The 22372-nt window shown below is 43.1% G+C and overlaps 1 protein-coding gene across 3 annotated transcripts in view; it reads right to left on the bottom strand.

Annotated features, from left to right (window-relative positions):
* LOC126394499 (tetratricopeptide repeat protein 28-like) overlaps positions 1–22372 on the bottom strand; it is a 196264-nt gene that overhangs the window by 62393 nt on the left and 111499 nt on the right. For all 3 annotated transcript variants that reach the window (XM_050051332.1, XM_050051334.1, XM_050051335.1), the window contains 3 exons: positions 13794–13941; positions 7431–7703; positions 5181–5311 (listed from right to left, as the gene is read on the bottom strand). In XM_050051332.1, the coding sequence (XP_049907289.1) occupies positions 5181–5311; positions 7431–7703; positions 13794–13941 (552 nt within the window). The remainder of the gene's footprint in view (positions 1–5180; positions 5312–7430; positions 7704–13793; positions 13942–22372) is intronic.

The following is a 22372-nucleotide window of genomic DNA, read 5'->3' as shown; positions in this document are numbered from 1 at the left end:
CCATACCCTAATGACTCCTTAATGATCCCCTCCTCTGCGAGAGTGCTGACAAACACTGACAAACCCTGACCCTGACAAGAGGAACACCCACACTTAGCCCTCTTCCTCACCCCTTATTTAGAGGCTCATCTCTCAGCCCTCCGCCTCATTATACCAGCTAGGGTCCAGCAGAATCCATACAGCCCCAAACTTGCAGCAAGATAAACACCCATGATGAAATAGTCCGTGTCACTTTCAGAGTAAGGGGCAAAGTTTGAGTAAATTCCTTTCGGCAGATGAAGCGAGAGGCAGAGAGAGCATAGATAAACAAAGCCGGAGTTGAGAAAGAGAATGGCGGTAGGAGACGGAGCAGAACTGTGGAGCCTATGGAAAAAAAACATTGTTTGTATCCTTTTTACTTTTCCCTGATCGTGATTTCCATTTCAACTTGGGGTTGGGGGAGTCGGCAGCGGAGACTCTTTTTAACATCACACAAGACATAATTACAGAGTGCACCACTGCCAGCCCGCCTCAGTTTCTCCTAAATACTCACACCCCAAAATTAGGGGTTACCTCCTTCTAGTTAAACCTACTATTTAAGATGAAAACGTCACAGACAAACAGAGGGGACGGGAAAGGGAGTTTGGAGAGGAAAGACCTAGTTTAACAGCTTTGTTTTACAATGACAGAGAAGGCCTTTGTTGAAGATGGTTACTGGCAGGACTTGGATAAAGCCAGGTGTGGAAACTGGGACAAAAACAAAAGTTGGAAAAGACACACACAGCTAGAAAGACTAGGGAGTGTGTTTATGTTCTATCTGCAGTATATATGACAGCTGAAAATCTGCTAAGGATATTTCCAAAAGGCAGCAGGCTAAAGAAAAACACTAACTTCACGCTAGCCTATGACCTCACAGGTTTGGACCGCAGCTCCCAGTCCCAGTCGCGGATGACAGAGCACTCACTCTTTGAGCTTTTCCCCAGTGCGGCCTTCCTTTCTGTTTTGTTTTCCTTTTTTCCAGCTCTCTGTCTTTACAGATGATTATCCCGGTCAGATTCAGGGGGATTTATTAGTGTCACAGAGTGTGCTGGTCAGCTACAGGCAAGTGGCCAACACTGGAATTGCCTTTTTTGCTGCGTTGTGCTGTTAAAACCCACGACCAAAATTTTCTTCCCTGGTTATTAGAAGATGAAAAGAGATCCCATGCATGGCTCCTTTACTGGTATAACAGGACCCAGGTACTGTTCTGCCTCTTGATTTATTGAGAACACTCATCTGGAATCTCTGTGTTCTGTCTCTCTCTGCTCCTTCATCACACACAGGCCACAGTTCATCCCGCAGTAGAGACTACTAGCTGAAGTGTTGTGGTGAACCAGAACTTTGAGTTTCAATACTACTTAGTATTAGTGGTGGTATCAGTATAAGTATAAGCAGACATTAGGCCCAGACTCAACAAACTGACATCAAGGAAGTAGTGGTGACAAAGGCTGACTGTTGTGTCGCCTCACACTGTCTGTGTCTCTGAACACAGCCCGTAGACTACAGCCAACGATCAACTAGCACGTACGTTCTGCACTTGAGAGGAAATAACTTTCTGTACCAGCAGACGGCAGTGGGCTGTGTATGTCATTGAAAAAGAACGACTGGAAGACCGACGGGACAGATTCAAGACACTAATTAGCCAGTTAGCACTTTAACAACTAGCAAACAATAAGACAAACAATTATGGTTCGTTTCGTCTAAGGAGCACACCACTTAAACATAATCTCACCTAATACAACATGTTTGTTTCAGCCTCATGCTCTCTTGACTTGAGCCATTTATTTGCTTTCCTCACTTCTGTTTCTCTTTTTGTGCACTGAGTAAACTTCCAGTCAGAGCAATTTCATTCACCAATTGACTCCACTACCTCAGATGTCTATTCAACATGCCAACTCGAACCAAAAAAAAAAAAAAAAAAGCCAACAAGGGTCATTAAGGGCTGACAAGTGCCAACAGCACAGGACACGCCACAAATGCACACCAACAGCTCAACATTGACCAATCCTCAGTTGGTGTGTCAGGGCCCTTATACATAAGGTACTACCTGGAGACAAAAAACCCATCTCACACATGCAGTCTATCCTGCAAATGTTCAGGAGCATTTCGTGCATGGGGTCATGTGTGAATGGGAGCAGGGATCAATATTCAGGAAAATCTGTACCGCCAACTTTCAAACTAAAGACACACACTCTAACCACCGTTAACACCTTAATTCTACATAACTGTGTACATATGAGAGTCAACTGGAAGTCCATTCATATGGGAGCCTCCCTGATCTCCACTGATTTCCGTCTGGAATTTGCCTCTAGTACGTTGAAAAATCTGAACGTTTGTGACACAATTCACACAGTCTGTATGCACTTTGTGCCATAGGATATAAGCAAAACAACAAACTAGTTAACAGGCTTTTCCATTCAATCCAGCTGTTCGACTATGTTGATAGTGAAACTGTGTAATTGTAAAAGTAAAAAGAAACTGGTTCAGTTAACATTAGTAGCATGCTAGCTGTGTAACATACAGAGTGAACGCATAGGTCTTCTAACAAAATATTTCACGCTACTGGCTACACATCTGGCTGGCAAATCTCTTCACTTATTTGTCGTTATGGAATATTGGTCCGATAATGATCTGTGTGCACATTCCAAAAGACTAGACAGCAAAAAACAGACATAAATAACTCTCTCATTTCTGCTGTGGCATTTTTAATCCCTCCATAAATAGATGCATTACTTGCGTTGAACACTCAGTGGCCTGCTCTGCTACTATACAGAATTGCAGACACAAAACAAAACTGTCTGGAAACAAGGTGCAAGAAACACAGGTGGGCAAATGAACAGACAGGCGTCAAACAAGCCAACAGCTTAGTCAGATCATCTAAACCATTTTATTTGGTAAAACTAAAAGTGAGTAGATCAGAAATGTTGGTTATGTGGAATGTTTACAACTGGCAGTTCGGGTGATATCGCGGTGTGCTGAAATGAGTACTATCTCATTGTAAGTGATAGGAATGATGGGCAAAACAACAAAAAGAAGTGTTTCAATAAACCAGATCTCTTTAAAGGTGACAGTCTATCAGCAGACATATAAAAACCTGAGATGACAGGGACTGGTTTGACACACACATGTGTGCACACACAAACATATTCAAGCACAAACTGTAACAAGATCATAGAGTTCATTTAAATGTGTCTGTTATCATCTTCCAAGATTTTTACCCACACGATCAAAACCTGAAGCGCAACAGAATCAGAAACCCACATCCCACGTCATATCAAAGCCACATGGTCCACCAGGTCCTTTTATCACATCAAACATTTCAGTATGTGTATGATTTCATTAAAGTCTCCAGGAAATTCTCAGTAACTGCAATGCACTCTCATTAAACTTGTTTCAATTCACATATGGCACATATTCCTTTATCGTTGAGGATTGAAATCGATGCCACTTCTTCAGTCTAAGCCTCTCTACTCTCCACACTCCTAGACTGAAGGCCGCACACTGGAAATCCAGTCAGAATCAACATCCTGTCCCCGGCCTCTAGGAAGTGACCTCAGCTTCAGAAAGGCCAGATAAAACGTCCACATCAGAAACAAAAACATCAGGCCGGCCGTAATGAGCTATCCACCAGGCTCCAGTGTGTTCTGAGGGAGACCAGGTGGTGTGACACACATATGACTCTGATTAGGGGGCCTTCAGAGGAGAGAGGGGGCTGTTAGGGTGGCCCAAGCAGGGCCAATCAAGACGTTTTCTATATGATGCAACTATTAATTGTGTTCATTGGCCTCCTCTGGGTCCCAGGACACTCCGGCAGTGGTCCATTTGCCATTTGTATGTAAACCTGGGGGTGCACTTTGGGTATTGTTTTCCTCTAAGAAGCAACATGTGAGCAGCATGGGGCCTCAGTGGCTGAAAGTGTGGTGCACTGTGGATAACAGCAGCTCAACATTGATACACTGATACTGTACTGCTCAGTCTTTAGACATCATTAGGAGCAGACTCATACCACTCTGTACACTGGATACTGTAGTGGGCATATACACACTTGCACGCATACAATAACAAGTTAAAACATTTACTCAGACATTTGGCCGGCCAAGTACTGCTACAGCTAACCATGTGCAGAGCAGTCAAACCCTCAGAGTAGACACTAAGGACCTTGCGTGTGTCCTCTATGCCTCTCACTCATCTCTCTCTCTAACCTCATTACATGACAGAGGTTTTTGGCACTGGTGTCTGTAAACTCATAATCATACGTCTGCTCTGCGCATATCCTCAAACTGTGGGAGGGGGAGATGTCAAGGGGACCTCTGGCCTCATTCTTCAACTGTTAGTTTCATCCCAGTGCATTGTGCAGCATTTGACTGGACTGTTTAAATGTCTCCTGATATCAGGGAACACAAACAAGCAGGCCTGCTGGCCTGGTGGGGAGGATAAGGAATGAAGGGGAAACGGAGGCCATTCTTCTCCTCGTGTGACGGGAATTGTGTTGGAACAAGCACCTGTCTCCCCACCCCTCAACAATGACCACAGAGGTCGGGTAGAGAGAGAGAAGCAGGAGACAGAGTGAGGAGAGAAAGAGGGCACCAAACGGTAAAGGAAAGTGGATCAGTCTGTCTAACTAATTTCCCTCCCTCTCTCTTATTTTCTTCTTTCCCTCCCACTCTTCTTTTCTCTCTCTGCCCCATATTCAAACAACTTAATCTGTGTAAATTACATTCCAAAACAGGCGTATGTTACAAAGCCCCAGACTTACTCCTACATGGGCCAGATAAACATCTGCATAATATCTGCATAAATGCTTTGCATTGGTAACAAGGTGAACCAGCTGCTGAGGCTATCCTGTTGGCCTTTGCTTCAACTGCCTCACTCTCTCTCCTCCCCCATCACCTTCATCTGTTCTCCGCACCAACTTGACACCCATGTTTTTAAATAGACAAAGAGCAGCAGCATCTCTGTGTCCTTCAGTCTCCTCCTTGAGATACCCTCTAAACAGCCAGAACAGAGGAATGCTGGGCACAGCACAATCCCACACCTACAACATGATAAGAGACTCAGAGAAAAAATTACTTTTTAACCTCAATTCATTGTCCTCTGCAGTAACAGTTCCTCTGCTCTATCCCTTTAAAGACTGCTGTAACTGCTTACAAGCATGTGCTTACCTCTCTGTCCTTTAGCTTCATGGCCAGAACCAGCTGGTTGCGGTGGTTGGTCAGCGCTTCGCGGTAGTTTCCCTTGGAGAAGAATGCCGAACCCAGATTCCCATGAGCGCGGCATTCCCCTGTTTGGTCACCTAAAGAGGAAAAACCCAAAGAGATGAGAAAAGAGCCGACAAAGCATATTTACAGTACAGCCTATGTGATTACAAAGCAACTGGTGTTTATTTCACATCATCCCACCGCCACTGTTGAACAGCGATGTGATGAACCACATCTATGCCACTGACATGCCACGGCACCCTTAAAAGGGAAAGCGGCCGTTATAAGTTCTCCACAGTAGAGCGGCTTCCCTGACAGCTGGTAGTGTTGATCTCAATGCTCCAGAGGGTGAGAGGGGAAAGCCTTATTATTTCTGCCTGACAGAGAGGCCCCACAGACAGGGCCAAAGTAAAGCACAAGTCTCTGTGCTCCACCTGAGAACCTCAGCTCCTTATCTCCAGCTGCTCTGCCCAGTCATGTGTCAAACTGTGTGGGGGTGAGAAGAGTGGAGCCAGTCTGTGCTACTCTCTGTTTCCATTTTTTTTTCTACTTTACCTTAAGTTTTTTTCTTAACTGTCTTTCTCTCAGACCTTCTCTCCTCCTGCTATATTAACACCCACACAGTGTATCCATACTTAGATTCTGAAGCAGAGAAATGGGTCAATTCCTGCCAATTTCTTGCAAATTTTAATTACGTTAAATTTTGGTGCAAGATGCTCAAATGGGGAAAAATACAGATGCAAACTAAAATTACCTTTTTATAATTGTATGCCTCTGTGAACTAGTCAAGTTGCAGTTGCAGTTCACATCCATGTGTGTGAAAACATGGTTGCTTCACACACATCTTTCCCCCAGCAGCACAGAGGATCTGTACAATCAGCACAGTTTCAAGGTAGATATGTGAGAGTGAAGTCGATCTTGAACCTTTTGGATATACAATGTCATTTTGTCATCGTCTGTGTGAATTCTGTCATGAGTTAGGGCCAACAGCATGTGCGACATAGTGACCTTGACCTTTGACCTATGACCACCAAATTCTAATCAGTTCAATGTTGAGTCCAAGTGGACATTTGCGCCAAATTTGGGGAAATTCCCTCAAGGCATTCACAAGAATGGGAAGGATGTATGTATTGGACGTACAGACCAAGAACAACCCAAAAACACAATGCCTCCGGCCACAGCTATCCCTGGTGCAGAGGCACCAAAGGTATCTTTTCGCTGCAAGGCAACACTATCATTAAAAAATACTGGTACTCTGCTTTTATCAAGCTACACAAGAACAAGACTGAAGAGTCTGCAGCCATGCCAGCTGCTCTGTAATGCTATACACAGTAGCACTTCGAGCTGATTGCTAATGATACCATGCTAACATGCCAGTATTTAGCAGGTATGATGCTTACAATGCTCAAAATCTTAGTTTAGAATGTTAACATGCTTACATTTGCTAACTAGCTCTAAACATAGAGTACAGCTGAGGCTGATCATAAGTTTGTAGGTATTTGGTCATAAACCAAAGTATTTGAAAAATTAGAACAATTTTTAATCTGATAATGCCACTACATAAAAAGTCAGGAATCATCATAGACAGTAGGATTCATCCTCTGGGGGACACCAATGTGTGTACAAAATTTCATGACAATCCATCCAATAGTTGTGCAGATAGTTCTAAACCAAAGTGGTGGCAAGACTGACAAACACACCAGAACCCAAAGCTTTTAGCTTTTATGCCGCTGAGATGTGAAACTGCCAGAAGAGCTACGACTCCATACAATGCTGACCACTTTCAGATCCAAGCTTAAAACCCATCTGTTCACCTGCTGTTAATCTATTTTCTTTATAATTGAATGTTTTAATTCATTTGGTTCTTGAGTTTTTACCTGTGTAATCTGTACAGCACTTTGGGTTGCCGTTGGGTATGAAATGCACAATGTAAATGAATTTGCCCTGCCCTGATCATTGGCTAAAATTACAGGCCAACAATTTTCATACTTTATTGGTCATTCCAGTCATTTATAAGCCAAAAATGTTGACTAACATTGTGAGGATTTGGTACTTGCAAATTGAACATCTTTTTGGAAAAACAAACAATTTCAAGATGTGACTTCAGGCTCTGGTACAGCATGTGCACTTTCATACATTTCAAAGACGAAGCAATGAAGAGATAAAATCTATTATCTGAAGCTCTGATCTACATTATTATTGTAGGCTTCTTACCTAAGGTCTTGGCCACCTCCAGGTCCTGCTGCATGTAGCCAGTGCTCTTCTCGGTGTTGCCCAGGGACCAGTGGGCGCTGCTGAGGGCCGAGAAGACGGAGCCGCGTAGCTTGAGGCTGCATGTGCCGATCTTCAAAGCGGCTTCCAGCACCACAACAGAGGCTGTGTGGTGGCTTGCTGTCAGCAGCTCCTGGCCAATCACAGACACCACCACAAAGGGACTTTTGTCCAGCTTCATTTTTTGCAGCTGCTGATAGGTGGGCTCGAGAGACTCTGCGCAGGAGGGACATGAGTAAGACAGAGATTAGAAACAGGCTCCAAAATAGGCCAAAACATAACACTGATTGCAGTAACTGTGTTGCGTGTTTACCAGCCCTGACAAATGTGTGTACTGTCTGAATTCAGATTCTACTTTTTTTTCCAGCGGTGGTTGTGTTTTGTCTGCCTGGATAAGCGAAGCCAGTAGTTTAGCTGAGTGACGGCTTTCACTGACAATTTGACAATAAATCAACACGCAAGCCATTTTTCTGTTCCCTCCACTCTGACTTTCCAACAGCACTGCATAAAAATCACACAAGTTCAGACCATTGTGGGCAACTGTCTTCACAAACCACAAAGCGAAATTACATTTCTGCCTTCTCTTCGTGTCAGTCGATATGGTTGTTTGAGAAGAATACAGAGGGGCTGAGTGGGTTTTGAGATAGAGTTTAAAGAGTGATGGGGAAACTAATGCAGCTAATGCACAACAGTAGCAGCAGCAGAGGAATGCAGAGTAAAGGAGACACACAAGGTGACCTTTGAAGAGGCTGAAAATGCACACAATGACATAAATCAATGGTGGGCCGCACGGGATTCGGGATCCACAGCCCCTCCAGATTACAAAGCCCTCTGGCAGACACCAACATCGAACAACAGCAAAGGGGGGCACGCCCAAGTATGTGTGTGTCTACTGATGCATTTGTGTGCATCTGTGTATTTGCATTCATGTATAGGAGTGTATCTGGGGGATGCTTAATTCTCATGGCCCTGTATCTGCAAGTATTTCTAGCTGGATTGCTACTAATTAGGTCAAAGCGCTTTACAGAAGACTGCATGGTGTTACTGTGCCTGTACAAACTGGCTATGTGTGGCTGCATGTAGTCAGCACTCCAGCATACGGCACAAGCATTCATAAACTGTATCTTTCATTTGTTTAGACAAACATTTAGGCACAAGAAGTGAATAGTCACAATAGTTCTTGGAAACACACACAAACGCTAATTCACCTAGACACACACGCACACACACAATATGAGATGCTTCCCCACACAAGCACTCAAAAGCATAACTGATGATGCTCTTTCAAGAGCATTGCTTCTGTTCCAGCACTTGGCAGAATGTCGTGCTTACAGAGACAGTGCGTGCATATAATATCCATTCATAGCTTGTAATTGCCTTCAGAGTGACACCGAGAGCTGAGTCATAAATCAAACACGCAGAGAATCCTTTTTTTAAAAAGGTGTCATGGCTGCTGCATTTATAAACAGGTAGTTATGACAACATCAGCGTGTGGTGTTTCACACACATACACATACACAGGCGCACACACACACACACACACACACACACACACACACACACACACACACGCAAAGTCAAATTGTAAAGCTAAGTGTTTACTGAGGCTTGTATCAAGATACGAAGCAAGACTTACAACCTCCACCTCATTGATATGCACACAGCCAACGGAAAGTCATAACAGAGAGTGATTTCACCCCCATCTTTCTCCCCTTTTGTCTTCTTAAAGAGGCTTTTTAAGGGTGCTCTTGGAGCCAGGGCCACACCTTACTTTAATGACAGTATACTCCTGGACGGAAATACATATTTGCGATTTACCAAACAGTTATTCTGCCTGACATCTCATTGAATAAACATGTCTTGCACTCTCCCTCCTGTTTTTGAGGATGTATCATCCTACTATTAAATGGAGAAACCTCTGTCCCTCCCTCCCTCCCTCCGTCCGTCCCTCCCTCTGTCCGTCATCATCCGTTTTCCTCCTTACTGCTTTGACCTACTTCTCTGAACTTGCACATAGGCTTTCATCTTGGTCATGTGCAGACAGCCACGATGCCGTTTTTGCATTTTTCCCACATTTCTACTGTTTATATTCACGTTTTTGTCTACTACCCATTCATACTGTGAGCACCATTAGCAGCGCCCGCACCCGCGCACGGCCTCGCGCATGGCCTCGCGCACGGCCTCGCGCACGGCCCCACGCACACGTGTGCCTCCATGCCGTCAGCCAAAACTATGCTCCATGTATTTTGCCATAAAGCCTGTTTCTAAATACAATGTACATTGTTTGTCTTACATTAATATTTATTACATAGTGCATTTACAGTGCTCTGATTTTGCATCTCCTCTAATATACTGTTTTTGATTTCTTATTCCTCTATACATAACACATCCCCGGGTATGGACTAGTCATTGGAATGAGCAAAATTAAGAAATACTGTAAAACCTTAAAACATGGAAGTTATTAATACCAAGCAATACTGTTGGATAAATTAAGCTTTAGCATCCTATCCAATTACAATTAGCATAAAATTCTGCACCCAGCCTGGTTTCATGTGTTTTTGTGTAGTCATGACATGATAAGACAAGATAAACATGAGATTAAATTATTCTGTATAAATTTATTTTTTTAAGATAAGGCTTTTGATATTTTTGTAATTATTAACAAATCCCATGAAAAGACCAAAACCAAAAATGCGTTAATCCAAATTTCCAACATCTCTCACTCAGTACCAAGTCCACTTGTTCCTACTGAAGATGCACAAAATATACTTTCATTATAAAAAATAGGGCTTGATAATCTCCCAAAACAGTTGGGCAACGTCGTTTTTAGCAGATAGTACTCATTCCTTCTGCCCACGGAGCAACCTCCGCAGTGGACGCATAAGTGCCAAAAACTACAGATCCTCAAATGGGCACTTGAGGCTGGCACAACAAGTTAGTCAATCCCCAAAGACCCCCATGTTAAAGTGTCCGACCTTATAGGAAATATAAACATGTTTACAGCCTGGCACAGAAAACTATTTTGGTCTCTGTAGCTAATTTCACCGTTCATGACAACTGTGCAGGGGGTGGATTTTTGTATAACTCACCCATTTACATTTCATCAAGGCTTAAAGTTACGTGTAATTAAGGGCAGGGCCGCTATGAGTTACAGGTGTCCACAGTTGATGTGTCAGATGCACCCCTCACTCCTCTACAGCTCCACACTCTTGTCCAAATGTGGTCACTTATGGCTCCATAAAACCAAGATGGCAATGGTCAAAATGCCATACCTGAAGCTTTAAAATGGAACTCCATAAGCCAATAGGTGACACCACAGTGGCTACGTCCTCTATTTTTGTACAGTCTATTGTTTAGCCGTGGATTTGGTGGACTAACAGGAGAGTGTGTGTGGTACCCAATGCAACAGTGTGGTCCATTTATGTGTTTTCAGTTGTGGAGCTTTATGGCACAAGCTACATGAGACTTTACAGGCTTAGGCTTTGTTGTTAGGATGATCAATTCATTGTAGGTTTTGGTCTTTTTATTGGATTTGTTGACACTATGAAGAACATAGGATATGTAATCACCCTTATGCTTTAAGTAATAATGTGACAATTCATTGATTTGTCAAAAAAACCTCCTCTTTCCTCTCATCCCCTGGGAGGTCAGATGTCAGGGTGAGTTACAAAGCAGCCTCTCTGGTGCTTGTGGTGTTTAAGGATCAAAAGCACTTTGCTCAAAGGCTCCTCAGCAGGACAGATGCTAATGAACACAGGCTCCAAATCCTCCAGTTTAAGGACAATGTTTTTAATGGCAAATGATCCAGCCTGGGTCAATAACTGCCACACTGTGAAACCATCTCCTCTATGGTTTATCTGGAGGGAAGCGAAAAAACCCTTTTAAGTTGGCATATGTGGAAAACAATCCGATAATTAATGGCTAATGGACCCTGTGCACTCTCTCTGGCCCCGAGCAGCTGAGTGAGAGACATAAGTGGAGCAGGATGAATAGTAAAAATATTACCCATGTGATTACATACATAGTGAAACATAGGCTCTAATATATAAAAATGTGAGAGGCTGATTTCCCACAGCTCGTCCAATGATACAGATGGACAACGCTGATTTGGAAGGAAAAAATTGCTGCTGGGATGATAAGTAGTGGCAGACGGGGAGAGAGGATACAGTAAGAGGAGGGAGGTGAGATTGCACCAGTTTCCACCTGTGTGAGAGCCCTTTGTTGTTGGGAAATACAGTATGAGTCGCATGAGAGAACAACAGCTGCTTGACTCTGGAATAATGAGAGGAAACCTTGATCTATGCAAGTAGGAGTGGGAGCGTGTGTGTCAGGGAGAGAGGGTTGAATTGTATATGACACACTAAGAATTGGGGCGTTATACATATAATATTAACTTTACCGCGGAAACAAAGCAAGCTTTGATGAATCCACTACACACTGTGTCCTTGAAGACATATGCCTTGATATCGCTCTCTGAGGTTCATTATTTGTCTTCCTCTCTTCCTAATTTATTTATCTGCTCATTTGGTATGGAAGTCTTCAGATGGATCTCTCTGCTCTGTGGCAGAAAATAAACATAAAGGTGCTTTTGGGAGGACTGTAAACATCACAGTGTGACGAGATGTCTGTGGTAAGATAAATGACTGAGATAAGTGAACATTGCAATCACAGGCTAGATACAATCAGCTCTTTCTTGGCAACATGGCAGCGACACTGAGTTTATACACAGAAGGGAATAATGTGGTGTTTGCAGAACTGCTATAAGAGATTAAAGCGTAATTACAAATGGATTACAAGTTTTTTCGTGTGTAATTATAACCCAAAACAAGGTGGAAAACCAGCTGAGTACAATGACTCTATGTATATGAGCTTATAGCCATATTTGTGGCTCCAGGTGTTTTAAAAGCTCCAGCGTTGCTCAACTGCAATTTAACTGGTGAACAAGGTAATCAACAGGCTGAATCCTGGGATAAGAGCGCTACTGTATGCGGTCAACAAACACGACTGGTGCTCTTCTGCCTCAAAGGACAGAAAGCAACGCTCGCCTACCTTTCACTTATCAGGGGACTTTGGCTGAGTAACACTGATTATCCTTCCTGTTTGCTGGCGTAACATTGATTATCGTCCCCATGTGCCAGGAACCCCTCTGAGAGGATCATTGCTCTTAATCCTTTGACCTAGCTACCTCTCCTCAACACACCTTGGATTACGTCCTCTGCTGGTTGCCTGGCACCGTGGGAAATAGGGTAAACAATTAAGAGATTAAATGGCTTGGGCTAAATGTTGGTCTTCCCCTACAGAGCGGACCCATTCTGGTCCATGATGCTCAGGTCTGGGCTTGCACCCAAACCCTTTTCTTGTTTTGGCCCCAGCGACAGGCTTATACACTCAATGTCGCTGAGATGGGCTCTTCATTCTTTATTCTCTTTGCAGTTTTTTTTTTTTTTTTTTCTCCTCTGGATTTGCACACGAGTATTCAGAGAAGCGCTGTATTCAATCACAGAAAAACTGATTCCTCACTGAACAAAGCCCTTCAGAGCTGCTGATCTCATTGTACAGTTCAGTAAATTTTGGATTATAAAACAAGGCTGCATTTATTTGCAGGCGCAGTTTTCAACACAGTTTGGGGGAAGAAAAAAAAAAGGCGATGACAAAGCAAGACTGCAGGATGACTCAGTCAACGCTGGCAGTCGGTGCCATCCAGATCTGAAGAATATTAAATCCTCCGCAGTGGTCATCTGAAGTCAAATTGCTGCCAGGTTTGTTTTGAGGCTCATTAAACTGGCCCACACTGGTTACTCATAGACAATCAGGTCACTGCAGTTGGCTGATACAACAGATAATAATGCAGAACAGAAAGAACACATTTTAGTAACAATCTTGGCTTGAATACGCTACTTATGAATCCACTCAGCTTTAGGAAAAAGGCTTACACAGGGGCAGCTGCAGACAATGGCATTAGTGTTGGATGCTCATTAAGATAACGGGCTATCTGTGTGTGTGATCGGCCTGTCTGACAATAAGATATGCTGAAGCTGCAGGCGTCAGGCCTTAGAGTCTGGAGGTAAGTACTTGACACCAACAGTCAGTCACAAAGACAGAAAGACAGACAGATAGAGAGATGGCCTGTCTGCCGAACGGGTGGAAAAACTGACAGGTAAAGTCACCCCAACACGCTTATTGACTGACAGAGCGTGAGGATTATTAGACAGAAGTTGTGGGACATGTGGAGATGGTGACAGACAGTGACACGCAGACACATGTCAACACACACATACAAACATATTCAGCCACTTAATTTCTTACCTCGTAGTGGCGACTTCATGGCGGCTTCTACCATGCCCACCAGTAGCTGTAGGCTCTTGGGGTCTTGGGCCAGCCCGGAGGCGAAGGCGGCCAGAGCGTCGGCATGGCGACCAAGGTACTGAAGGGCAACACCCTGTCGGAAGTATGCCTGTTGAGAGAAAGAGAGGTAAGAGTCATGAGGGCTCCAGTCTAGTGCTACAGCATGGGACTTTATACAAACACATTACCAGACACACTCATTTCACGCCATTTGCATTTTTTCCACATGAGCAGTTTTGTGAACATGGCACCACTCTCCTTTGTATTCCCATAATAGAGTGATCACTGGGTTTTTTTTGTACTTGTTAATTGGATTATAAGTTTTACATAAATGCACATGTTACACTCTGGCTGGCTGCCTTCTCAGGAGCAACTATTGTTTTTCTCTTGAACATTTTTTTTTTTTCGTCTGTTTGCTGTGGGAGTGAAGTGCACACAAGCAGAGAGCTGGGATTTCTCCTGGGCTGTGTTGGAAAAAAAAGTAAAGAGAAAGAAAAAGCAGAATGAGAGAGAGCTTCTTACTCAAGTCGGTCTGTAGCCCAATAAAAGAACACCCATAAATACTTCAGATTGTGCATTCCCTTTGTCAGGGCGCTGTTGTAAAATAATAACAAAACTGGCCGGAGTCTGTTTTTGCCATATTTTCACATCTGATGCGTCATGTTTTGGATACGTGAACTGTTCTTCAAGCAGACAAAAATTAACTACATTTGTCACCCAGTCAGTTATTCACAGAGCTGAGAGAGTCGCATTGTTGGGCGGATAATAATTCAGCACCACTGAGATATAAACTACATGCGACTGCTGACATACTGTATCTTTCTGTGAGAGACTAAATTGTGTTGGAACATTCTTCAGATTGAAAACTAAAACAGACGCTGTCTCTGGGATCCAAAGCCCCATCAATAAGTCTGTTTTTTTTCCTTCTCCTTCGTCTTCTTCTTCACAATGTCTGTTTGGACTCACCAGAAAAAAAAAGAGATGTTTTATCCAAGCAAGTTTGTGACTCAGTATGTTTGTGTCTGAGGCCTGATCAGAAAATAATCCGAGTGAGTTGTTAAACCTGACTCTGGTCCAGTCTAACAACAGCAGCACAGAGAGACGGGGCTACATCCAGCTCATTATTCACGATTCCAAACCGCTAAATCCCCCCAAGAGAAAGCAAACTGTCTCAGAATAGTCATATCTGGGCTCGTGTGTCAGAAACGCACAATTACAGCAGCAAAGCATTATGGGGGAAATAAGGGATAAGCACTGTGTGAGGCAAAGAAACAACAAAAAAGGCTTGCTACAGCTCAAGGCAATTAAGATTTAAGACCTTTTAAGACTTCTTCAATGCCACTCAGAATAAAATTTAAGACTTATTTTACAATCACCAAAACTGAAGAAAAAACAACAAACATGAACCACCATTAACGACTTAGTGATAGGGACGATTTTGCCCAAATGGTAATTATAACATAAACATGACTTTTCTGTCTCATAGCGGAGACGAAGGCTGAACAGAAATGAGATATACCTGGCGTTTGTTTTCACTGCCTTGATTCCCATCGTGCCGAGTTTGAAAAATTTCTGCATATAATACACCAAGCCTCATATGCATCGCCTTGCACTGGTTTCAGCCATACCACGAAATCTTGATTAAACAGCCAATTTGTTTTGAATTTGCACGCCTCCATGTCGTCCAGGGTCAGAGACAGCTAGCTAGACAGTGGATCCTCTGCTCTGAGCATCCCGGCCTGAAACAAAATATGAGTGCTGTTGGTTTCGCGATCCTCATCTGTGTGTGACATCAATGCAAGAGGCATTTGGTAATTATTTCTGTAAAATCTAGATGTTTCCAATTACTTTAAAATTTTACGATTCAGTGTCAGAAAAAAGGAGTCATAAAGTTCTCTTTCCCATGTCTTAGCATTTTTGAGAGTTAAGAAAGATTGATCAAAGACGTTTTAACACAAATTAAAGCCTTATTTTTAGATTAATGAATTCAATGCCTTTATGACTTCATAAGGATCCGCTGGAACTCTGACAGAATATGTCTAAAATTAAAATATCTGTCATCCTCAAGGAGAATGCAACCTAAATTAAGAATTCCAATATATTATTCCCATGGCCAACGACAGTTTGATGAATAATTTTGAACATGAGCTGCTCTCTTTCAAAGCCAGAAACCAGAGAAGTAAGTTTCAAAACTTATGATGTCATAGGGTATAAAGTCTGGAGCTGCTACACTGACAATGAATGGAACCCAAATGAGATTTATCTTATTGTAGTGATCTCAGTACCGAAACAAAAATGTACCCATGTACTCAGAACATTCCCTCTGAGTGATGTCAGTGTCATCTGGAGCATCTTTCCCAGTTAATTGTCTATGGAGCAGTTCAGAACTTTATAATGAATGACATCACACATTTGAGTTTTAGCACTCATTGGATTTTGGACTTGTTCATGTTTACTGACATTTCTGGACTGTCTTAGACCGCATGAATAACATGTATGAATTTTTAAAATAGGTGTAGTCCCCTCTAAGAGTCCTATCTTTTCCTTCTCTTGTGTTTTTGTGTACTCGTGTGTGTGTGTGTGTGGCAGCGGCGGTCCAGGCTGCCGTCTGGTCACCTCCTCACTGAGCAGGCAGTCACTTCACTCACAGTCTCCAAAAGTGACACCAGGGCTAATTTGCCATTAGCATCTAAGAAGCCTTTTCATTAGTCTTCCCAAGCTTCTCTGTTAACACCACTAGGAAGCGAAAAAGGCGGGGAGGATTAGAGAAAATGAGACATGACATCGAATTTATAGAGACCAGTAATTAATTTTGCTTCCGTCCGAGCCCCCCACTGACTACCAATCTCTCTCCAGACCTGCTGCCCCCCTCAACATTTCTACCTCCCTTCGCCTGCATCACAACTCCATTGAAAATGACGAGGACAGAGATTAGATTCAAAGCATTAACCTTTGTTCTAACACTGTTATTATATGAGGGGAGTGCAGGCCAGGGTTTCCGCTCAATATTAATTGCATCTAGTGGCGGTGGAGTTTGGGCAGGACGCATTGGCGAGAGTAGGGAGGCCCACAAACGTTTCGCCCGGGGGAACAAAAGACATTTAAAAGCACTTCTCCCTTTGATTAGATTTAGCCTACAATATGACTGCTCACCCGGAGATCTTTCTTTCATTCTCTTAAGCGGCATGCCCTGACTGAGACGACCAGGGAAAGAGGACGGGGAAAAAGATGAATAAAATAAGGCTCGCTTCTAACAAAAAAATTGCCATCTTCTTTAATCCTTTTATTTTACCCTACGCTGTCCTACATAAGGCTGAAAGACTAGACTGTGCGGAGAGTGCATTAAAATACTGCAAACACAAGCATGAGAATAAATGCATAAACGAAAGAGCTGCGGCAAAAATGACAGAATCAATGTGCTGTACAGCCTTATAGGATTTTTTTCTTCCATTAATCTCCCACTGCCTTCAAAACACATCATGTAGCTGCATAAAGACATACACACACGATATAACCTCAGCCTTTGCATAATCCAACAAGTCAATTCAGCCAGTGACGCTCATAAAACAGAGGGCTCACTCGAATTTACATTACAGCAGCTGAGCACCAGTGTGAGGGAGCACCAAGCAGTGCATAAGAGGACAAAGCTGGAGATAGAACATCAACAGGTTGGCTATGCTATTGGCATAAGGCATTTTAGGAGAGGGGAGAGTAAGATTTTACCCCTACACAACATTTTCTTAATTCACGCTTAACAGGATCTTTTCTAAAAACACAGCAGCATCTGCTTAAAGCTGCTGCTTCACTGATTAGCACAGCCTCTCTTAGCTCTTAGCCAGACAGAGAGCGATAGAGAGAGGTACAGTAGAGAGGGGGAGAGATAGAGAGAGAGTACGAGAGAGCATTACTGGAATAGAGAGGGCTCCACAGATTAACTTTGCCCTGTCAACATACAGCATTACATACACAGCAGAATGGTACAAGTCTTAATCTGTCAGCCAATCTCCCTAACAGGATGCATATTAGAGAATGACTCCTCCAAAGGCAAACTTCTCACAAAACACAAGGCCCCCCGAAATGTGACGCATCTGTTAGGCATCTTGTATAACATGTCATCCACAAACCAAGACTTCTAATAATGTGTTTTGCCTGGAATTCAATCCAGGGTAAATTATTGAACCTCTCTGCATCTTTGCCTCCACTATTTAATGCAGCAATGTGCTGATACCACAGAAGAGTGGAGCGAGTGGGAAGGTTTGTCGTTCTTACCCGTGGGTAAATTCAGGGAGTGGTAATGCGCATGTGTGCTAGTAAACGCGTGTTCGTGTGTGTGTGTGTGTGTGTGTGTGTGTGTGTGTGTGTGTGTGTGTAAGCAAAAGAGAGAGGGAGAGAAAGAGAGAGGCTAGAAAACACATACGAAAAAGAGAGAGGATAAAAGCTTTTCTTGTTTCTCGAACATTTTAATATTTCATGAATGCTTGTTTGATGTAGTTTTAAATATTCATGTTTTTATGCTTTGGAGGAAGAGGGAAATGATGCAAAAAAAAAAAAGTTATTCACTCTGGTATGGTGTGCTACGCACTGCAGGGATCCAACATTCTCTGCACACATATGCCCAAACGAGCTCACGCACACAAGTCGCATACGCTCCCCTTCCCTCCCTAACAAGACACTTACAATGAAACATTAACAATTTTCCTTTGGTGACAGCTCTGTTGTTCACAATAAGGTCCACAGTCAGAGCAGCTAAACAGAAAGTTGACAAGATTGGGAGTTTAGCGCAAGACCAGCTGTTTGAGGCTCCGTTACTATGAGCAGATTAATGCCTTGACATATTTCCTTGGCCCCTTCTTAGGCTCCTCTCTAGTACTCTGTAACCCCTGGTGTTGTCATCAGCCCCTGGGAGCACGTCCATGTTTGCGCTTGTCTATCCTTGTTCAAAATCTAGGCCTAACAGGATTTAAGGAAGAATTCACTGACTAGCTGTGCAAAACGGATATGAGTAACAGGAGTATGATTTGGCATATGGCATCTGCACACTCAGCCTGATACAACTAATCATACAAAGTCCCTTATCTAGCATCTTAAGAGAGGATAAATGCTGACAAAAATAAAATGTTCTCCACAGATGTGGAAAACCTTGTTCAGTCAAAAGGGCATTGCATACCTAAGAGCTAATAGAGTGGTGCAGGAATGAGTTCTAAAACCTGGAAATGAGTTAGCATTTTAGCACGTCCGTTTCCATGTCTGGTAGTCAATAGGTTTGTGAATGAGTTTTTGGTTTGATGCCTAAACAAAAGCTTAAGAAACTATCATGTTTTGATCTGCGACATACAATATGTCAGTAAATGTCTCACTTCTTAAGTTTTAAGCTTTTATGTGTCTTAAAAAGCCGTTACTGCTAACAAGCAGCAAAATGGGACAACAAAGTGTCATCAAATCGAACCCGGATTTACATCCTTGTGTTGGTGGTGATGGTAGAGTCAAGCAACCATGGTGTTGTTTGTTTATGGCCAAATTCAATTACATATATGCTAATATAAATTTGTGAAGATTATCTTGTTGAACAAAAAGTGTAAGTATCATAAACTTTTGTTTGCCACAGAGCTTATTTTCTGCAATAATCCAAAAGCCAATGGAAAAATCCATTTGGCTTTTTGTCGAGAGAACCAGGCTGATTTTAACTTCTGGGTCTGCTTGCAAAAAAACATCATCCCTGCAGCACTCTATATACTTTAAGTATCCTAAATCTAATTTCCTCAGGTTGCACTATGAGATATATGCAGTGCTTCCCAGACAAAATGTGTACTTAAGACTGCCAAATCTTTTTGTTTACCCTATCCTGAATCTGTCATTTTCAGCAAGAAATCAAATTGCCAAGGTAATTTGTAAATCTTTTGTATCAAGGGCACTGGAGCTGGAAACCCGCCCATGTAGTCAAGTTATTTACAGACACTTGAAGCTGTTTCCTGCCACACATTCAGTTGTAAAATCTGAACCACACTGATGTCTCTCTAAACAAACAGCATAACTCCGCACCCATAATGCAGGCAGCCTGTCATTGAACCAACTGCTCTAGCTGTGCTCCGGTAGCCCAAGGACTTGTGCAGCTTGCTGTGCCCTGATCGGTGATCAGCAATAATAGAGATGCTCTCAAATGTGGAAATCAATAGAAGCCGCGTAAGCTCCGTTTAGACCGTGCCACACCCTTCACTGCTGTGGTGTTTAGGATACGCCTGCTGCAGATGGTTTCTGATCACCCACAGGGCAGCTGGTGCCAGTGCGACGACTCTCAACAGAGCCCCCGCTGCCGACATAATGGAACCCAAATCAGACCATCAAATAGGGACAGCGGGCTGCAAATACACTGCACACACACACAAATACAAACTGAAGAAAAATACATCAATAACTCCTCAAGAAAACCACCCATCTGTCTCAAACAAACATGTATTACTTGATATCAGCTTTCCACTCAGGCAAGGACGCTGGGATCAGATTAACACTAATGGTGTGACAGGAACAAAGGGGTTGCTGCCTTTCTTCCCTCTGTTTCCTTGGCTCTTTAGGTATCGTCGGCTGGTTTTCAATGTGACCCAGAAATGTCATGTGTCGACCAGGGTTTTTAGACATGTGCCTCCGCCATCCCCTCGCAAATCTCTGCCACTACACTTTCAAGGTGACACAGTCGATTTGCAGGGTACACAAAATGTCAACTGCTTAATTTAATATCCAGGGATAACTGTCGGCCATGACAAATTAGCTGGGAGAACAGCTAAAAAAAAAAAAAAAAAGTGAAATGGAATGATTGCTGCTTTGGGCCTTCTGCCCTTCAACTTGACAAGTTGAAAGCCACAGTACAGCACAATGGAGCCTATACTTAATTAAATCTATTTCTGAAGCCAAGTCTGTGAGTTTTACCCATCTTCCTGGGCCCCACTGCAGGTACAGATCTCTTTCCCCCCAGGACTGAAAAGGTCTGAGGTCGGTCCTCACAGAGGCGGCGGTGGGGGCATTACACCCGTCGCCTCAGGCCAAACATAAACCTCTGGCCTTGGGGTCACTGGGATAGAATCATGACACAGCTGCCTGTCTATTAAGATCTCCCCAATCTAATAAGCCCCAACCCTAAACCAGCAAACACCCCTGACCTACATTGATCATGTGTGTCTATCTGTGTGTATTTGTTGTGTCAGTGTAAAAAAAAAAAAAAAAAAACAGTGACAGACTCATTTTCCCTCACACTGAGTGAAAGATTTCTGCATTAATCCAGCCAATCGATGAAAAATGCTGCATTTTCAGGATTTTGTTTTGCTCTTTATGCTGACCTAGAGGGTTTCCTACAACACCCCCAGTCTAGTCTACAGTGATTTTATGTTAACAACATAAGCCACACCAAAGGTGCACGTGAGGCACTTATGCAAGTCAAATTGAGGCACCTTACAATCTGCATGTAGGTAGACGCAGTAAAATATTTATGATCCATTGATGTATACCTCCCTGAGGGCATTGTAGACTCTGGTGATTGCTATTCCATCCAAAGCCCTTAATTAGCCCATTAGATTAGATGGCTTTAATGAGAGCAAATTAAACTGATCTTTCTTTGTGGAGCCGGCAATTAAAGGGTAAATGTTTCATTATTCAGTGAGTGGTGACAATAAGACCAAGGTAAAAATCCAGAATTCCTGGTAGAGGCTTCAGCGTGAGAGACATTGTAGTACTCTCTCACGGGCTGCGAGGAATCGATTAGCCGGCTCACATCAAACTGGCAGCTAGTGCCGGACTTCAGATTGGAAAAGGTCATAGTCAGGTATGCGGAATCAATGCTCAGCGCTCTGTATTCACTGTGTCTCGTATTATCTGGCTGGGGGGATGGTTTAACGTTTTCTAAAAACAATTACCAAAAGACAAAGAGAAGCTTCAATAAAGAAGGTCAGGGCTTGCGATCGGGGAAGTGTCATGTGGTGCACATCCATTGTGACAGTCAAAGTGAAATGGAAGGGAAAAACTGATATTGCTCATTTATCACAAACAGATGAAACAGCACAATAGTGGCAAGCTGTGGGGTCGTGCAGTGACATGCTGTCACAATACGCTGTTTGGCAGAGGGAATTCAATTTTCTTTCCGCTACGTGCATGTCCACCATAACTGGGGGTTTTCACAAAGGAAACAGACCAATGGAAAGTGATAAAGCAGCAGATAAAATGGCAATATGCCTGCAGCTCATTCTCAGCACGTTAATTCCAATGTTAGAAAAACCATGTCACACTCTTCCACTATGATTTATAGCCCGATTTGTCACATGGATGCAGCTAGCATACTTGCATTCTTATTAGCATCTTAAGAGTCTTGAGATGTGAGGCTGAGAGGGTCAGGGTGCTAAACAGATTTCCGTGCCCCTCTCCACTAGATCCTTGGCTCTGCTCTGCCTGAGCATTGTGCACGAACCCCACAGCCACAGGGGCTGACTCTCAATTAAAGTAGGCATTAATTACTTAAAGGAGCTTTAATCAATCAAGGCCAGATGGTGAACCTGAAA

The sequence above is a fragment of the Epinephelus moara genome, chromosome 8 (assembly GCF_006386435.1).
Source record: "Epinephelus moara isolate mb chromosome 8, YSFRI_EMoa_1.0, whole genome shotgun sequence".
NCBI classification, from domain to species: Eukaryota; Metazoa; Chordata; class Actinopteri; order Perciformes; family Serranidae; genus Epinephelus; species Epinephelus moara.
The sequence above is the reverse complement of the archived record's forward strand: the minus strand, read 5'-3'. Positions and strand labels throughout refer to the sequence as shown.